The 5,530-nt window shown below is 37.3% G+C and overlaps 1 protein-coding gene across 1 annotated transcript in view; it reads left to right on the top strand.

Moving 5' to 3' along the window:
- SCN2A (sodium channel, voltage-gated, type II, alpha subunit) overlaps positions 1-5,530 on the top strand; it is a 213,296-nt gene that overhangs the window by 150,041 nt on the left and 57,725 nt on the right. Inside the window, exon 15 of the mRNA XM_006867032.1 lies at positions 1,562-1,735. Within this exon, the coding sequence (XP_006867094.1) occupies positions 1,562-1,735 (174 nt within the window). The remainder of the gene's footprint in view (positions 1-1,561; positions 1,736-5,530) is intronic.

A 5,530-nucleotide genomic window follows, 5' to 3' on the forward strand; every position in this document is an offset into this window, starting at 1 on the left:
AAACAAACAAACAAACAAACAAATAAGTAAAAAAGGAGGGCAGTGATTGATTTTGCAGCCCAGGAGCAGAGGTCCCTGGGACCATCAAGTGAGAAGAGCAGAGAGCAGGAACCTACCCAGAGAGGCAGTAGCGCCAGAAATGGAGGCAGAGACCATGACGTGGAGCGGCTGGGGACACTGGACTCAGGGAGGGAAAGGAGCTGTGTGCTGACAGCCAGGGTGCAGGCCTGTTGGGTATACCCTTTGGTTATTTGATGATGCAAAGAGGGGATTGTAATCATTGCAATGAAACGAAATATAATAGGATGAATTTTAAACTGATGTTCTCCCATGTAAACCCACATAGTTCATAATAAAAAATTAAAAATTCAGTAACAAACTCAAAGCAAGTTAATGAGTACACCAAAGCAATTCAATAGGATAAAGGAAGTTTGTTCAACAAAGGTTCTGGAACATTTTATAAATGTATGGTAGAAAATGAACCTCACCTCAACCTCACATCATATACAAAAACAAGACTTAATTTTAAAAGCTGAAGCAATAAAGCTTCTAAAATAAAGCACAGGAGAATATCTTTGAGTTCTTGGTGAGTTTTTTTGGTGGGTAAATACATCAAGAATGTAGCCAAGCAGGTATTAAAATGAATCAGCTGTACCTTTCATATAAAAATGAGAATGTTGACTTTATTGTCTTAATCTATGTGTTTTTCAATCACTTGAAAAGCTAAATTATTTTTGGGAACATTTTTTGTGAATTGAGTGAAGGTTTAAAGAGCAGATAATCAGATTTATAACCAACAAATAATACACTTTGTTTCATCTAAAAAATTTCATCTCCTTCATGTAACAACAATTACCCCACTTCTCTCTGTAATTCTTGTTTCCATTCCACTCTTCTTTACAACCCTTTTGAACCTTGTCCTTAGGTAAATGTTGCCCTTTTGATCTTGAATGATTGACTACTCCATGGTGAGCATATATTTCTAGAATTTTTGTCCCCATATATACCTATCTTTTGCTTGGTTCAAAATTGGGCCCCAAGTGTGAGTTCTGTTTCAGACCTGAAGGGTGACCGAGGGCCATAGTCTCCGGTCAGTCTAGTCTCTTTCTGACCTGTACGCTGGTCTTCTTATAATTTTGAGTTTTGTTCCATATTGTGTCCCACTTTATCTATGACCTTTTAATGTCATCTGTTTCAGAGCAGTTGGCAGTGGTAGTTGGACACCATCTAATTCTTCTAGTCTCAGAGTCATGGAGACTGATATTCACATGTTATATTGGACAAATTGATTCCGAACGTATTCAATTTTAATGACTTATTTCTTCCACACATGGAGAGACCATCTAGTTGTAACTTAGATGTTCTGCCCATGAGTGAAAAGCTACATGTTTTTAACAATTAAATATTTCATTGAATTTAAGAGTAACAGTTCACCACCAGACTCAAGCCAATTTTTAAATTCAGAATGTAATTGTGACTTTTGGGGTATAAGTTAAAATTTCTCACAATTGTTTATATTTTTAAGGGTATTCACTCTAAATAAACTGTATTTTTCATTTAGGTATTCACTGGGATCTTCACAGCAGAAATGTTTCTCAAGATAATTGCTATGGACCCGTATTATTACTTCCAAGAAGGCTGGAATATATTTGATGGTTTTATTGTGAGCCTTAGTTTGATGGAACTTGGCTTGGCAAATGTGGAAGGATTATCCGTTCTCCGATCATTCCGGCTGGTAAATTAACTGGGAGTATCCATAATATTTCCTTTTTGAGAATTAATTAAATTATTATTTATTTTTATGTAATAATAATTGTAAGTTTTCCAGTCATCGTATCATTTGGATACATTTATAAAACAAACCAAATTGCCTCACATACACAAATGGTCATTTCTCCTTTTTTCCTAGCTATAATGGACAGAGTAAATATATTCAAATAAATAACAAAATGTTCTCTCCTTAGTAATTGAAGTGATGTGAGCTAAACAGAGGGAGAAAAATGAAGTCACAGATCAACCCAAATTGCCCTCGAATTATTGTTAAATGCTGTCGAGTTGGTTCTGACTCACAGTGACAATGTCTAGTGTTTCCAAGGAATCAGTGGTTGGTTTGAAGTGCTGACCTTGCGGTTCAAACTGACCTTACTGTCCAGTGAACTATGTCACACCAGAACGTCACATAAATCCATGTGGTGGTTATGTGCCAGTTGGGTCAGCTCAGACTCACAACGACTCTGTATAGAAAACAGAAAACCTCATCTTTCTCTTGAAGAAGAGCTGGTAGTTTTGAACTGCTGACCTTGAGGTTAGCAGCCATTTCCTAACCACTGTGCAACCAGAGCTCCTTAAATAATCCCGTTGTTAACCCTTATTTAGCAGAGGTTTACTTAACCAGGCATAAGGTTTGGTTGGGATTTAGGATGGATTCACATTTTTGACAGGAACTCAGAAATTAGACTTGCTCATGGCTCACCTTGCTTCCAGAGAAGTCAGGATTTAGAACTAGAGATATTACACAAAGAATAGAAGAATTAAGCAGATACATGTGTTCCTTCAACCAGATCAGCAAGTCACAAAATTCACTGAGAAAAGTTGCCTATAATACATTTTGTTCATTTTAAAGAAAGTGTCTTTCATTTGCTCTTTATATTTCATAAATGTATCTATCTTTTAAAATTAAAAGACAAAGTATCACACATTTTATTTAAATTTGTGATATATTTTTGGTTCTGCTACTTGAGGCTCTAAATATTTATGACTAACTAGCAAATAACAAGGTTGCAATTAGTTACCAAAACTAAGTTCCTATGGATGGCTTATATTAATGACGATTAATCTCAAGACTTTTGTTGCAAATTTTTTTTAGAATTTCTCTTATCACTTTCAAAGTTGAAAATTGTGTTGACACATTTATTGCTTTGATTTCCATTCCTTACTTTCAAGGATAGGTATGGGTTTCATTTGAACTCTGAAGAATGTGAAAAATAAAGCGAGAAGTAAAGAAGATTGTATAGCAAGTAGTATTAACAACTTTTAAAAACTAGTGAACTTTCATGATAATGCGATATAATTTGAGAAAATAGGAAGCATAATATTGTTGGTCACAATGCTTGTGTGCCATGGAGTTGGTTCCAACCCTGTATTGGGTTTCTGAAGCTGTATATCTTTACCTAAGGAGCTCTGGTAGCGTAGTGGTTACGAATTGGGCTGCGAACCTTAAGGCCAGCAGTTCGAAACTACCAGCCTCTCTGCGGGAGAAAGATGAGGCGTTCTGCTCCCGTAAGGATTTACAGCCTCAGAAACCCTGTACAGGGTCGCTATGGGTCAGAACCGACTCGCCGGCACTTAACAACAACAACAACATATCTTTACATGAGCAGAAAGTCTTATCTTTCTCCCACAGCATGGCTGACAAATTCAAACTGCTGGCCTTTGAGTTAGCAGCCCAACTCGCTACTCACGCTCCTATAATATTGTTAGTGTTTTACTAATGTATCAAGTTCTGCACAAATAATTCTCTGGGAATTCATTCAACACTTAGGTGTCTATAGTGTTGGGTCACTTGTAGCAGCAACATTAAATGCCCTGCTCTCAGCCTGACATTACTCAAGTATCTGAAATAAAATGCTACTACTGTTTCGCCATAGCTGACACTTCAGAGTCCTCTAAGGAGCTCTGGTGTACTGCTGTAGGATAAGCACTGGACTGCTAAATGCAGGGTCCATGATTCAAACCTACCAGCTGCTCCTTGGAAACCCTATACAGCGTCGCTATGAATCAGAACTGACTTGATAGCACTTAACAGCAACAAATGAGTTAAAACAACCAACATATCAAACAACCCAGCAAAGAGCCATTTACACTTTCTCAAACAAGTCAATTGAATCAACAAATACATAAAGTTTGACAAAATGCAGCTTATTACTTAAGACCAAGTATTTCTGCTTTAAATATTATAAATCTGCTTTAAAATATAGCCTAAGAAACAAGGAAAAGATAGAATGAAATTAAAACAAGCTAAAGATATGAAGAAATTAGTTGGTTTAAGTCTTGTAATTTATATAACCTAATGTGTGGCATTGTGGGTTAATGCGCTAGACTGTAAAGTCATTTGAACTGCAAGGTCGGCGGTTCAAGCTCACCAGCTGCTCCTCGGAAACCCTATACAGGGTTGCTATGGCTTGGAACCAACTCGATGGCACTTCACAACAACAACAATTGATAATATGTAACTCAATAGTTTCTATATATCTATTGTTGTTGTTAAGTGCTGTCAAGTAGATTCCGACCCATAGTGACCTTGTATAGAATTTTCAAGGAGCAGCTGGTGAGCTTGAACCGCCGACCTTGCAATTCAAACGACTTTGCAGTCTGACGCATTAGCCCACAGCGTCACACCAGGAGATGGCAAAACTTCCTGTCTCATACTTTGGACATATTGTCAGGAGGGATCAGTCGCTGGAGAAGGATATAATGTTGGTAAGGTGGAGGGTCATAGAAAAAGAGGAAGACCTCCAACAAGATGGATTGGCCAAGTGGCAGCATCGATGGACTCAAGTATGGCAACAGTAGTGAGGTTGGCCCAGGATTGGGCAGTGTTTGGTTCTGCTGTGCATAAGGTCACTATGAGTAGGTACTGACTCGATGGCACCTAACAACAACAACAATTGATAATATATGGAGTCCTGGTGTGGCGCTGCTGGTTATTATGCTGGACTGCAAAGTCGGTTTGAACCACAACATCTATGGTTCAAGCTCACCAGCCGCTCATTGGAAACCCTATACAGGGTGTTATGGGCTGAAACCTATTCAATGGCACTTAGCAACAACAACAACAATTGTTAATATTGGAGTCCTGTTGTGGTGCTGTGGGATAGAGCACTGAACCACAAGGTCAGAAGTTCAAACTCACAAACCACTCCTTGGAAAACCGACTTGATGGCACTTAACCACAGCAAACAGCAATTGTTAATATTATTTACATTTTTTGGATTTCAGTAAGATATGTTCTGTGAAAAATACATACACTTTGTCATTTTAAAAAATGACAGTCTCAGCTAACTAATTACTATTTAATCTAAGACATTGTATTTCCTTACCAAAAAAAGTGTATTATATAAGCATATTGTAGAAGTCTTCACAATTTGGCTGTTTAACCATAACTGGCACTTTAGATGCCTCTATGAAGTTCTGGTTTAGTGTTATAGGATAAACACTAAACTACTAACCACAAGGTGAGTAGTTCAAATCCATCGGCTGCTCATTGAAAATCCTGAACAGAATTGCTATGAGTCGGAATTGATTCAACAGCACTTAACAACAACAATTATTAAGAAGCCAATATAAGACTATATCATGCAATTATTTTATACAATTTGAATGATTTCCTGGTGAAAAAGAAATATCCGAAGGTACTGAATGATTATTGTATAGCTAAGTGATCGTTTGACACCCAGGTAATTTATCACTCTGTAATTGAGACAATTATTCTGTAGTATCCCTGTAGATTAAAAAAAAAAAAAAAAAAGCA

The sequence above is a fragment of the Chrysochloris asiatica genome, unplaced genomic scaffold, assembly GCF_000296735.1.
Source record: "Chrysochloris asiatica unplaced genomic scaffold, ChrAsi1.0 scaffold00099, whole genome shotgun sequence".
Lineage (NCBI taxonomy): Eukaryota > Metazoa > Chordata > Mammalia > Afrosoricida > Chrysochloridae > Chrysochloris > Chrysochloris asiatica.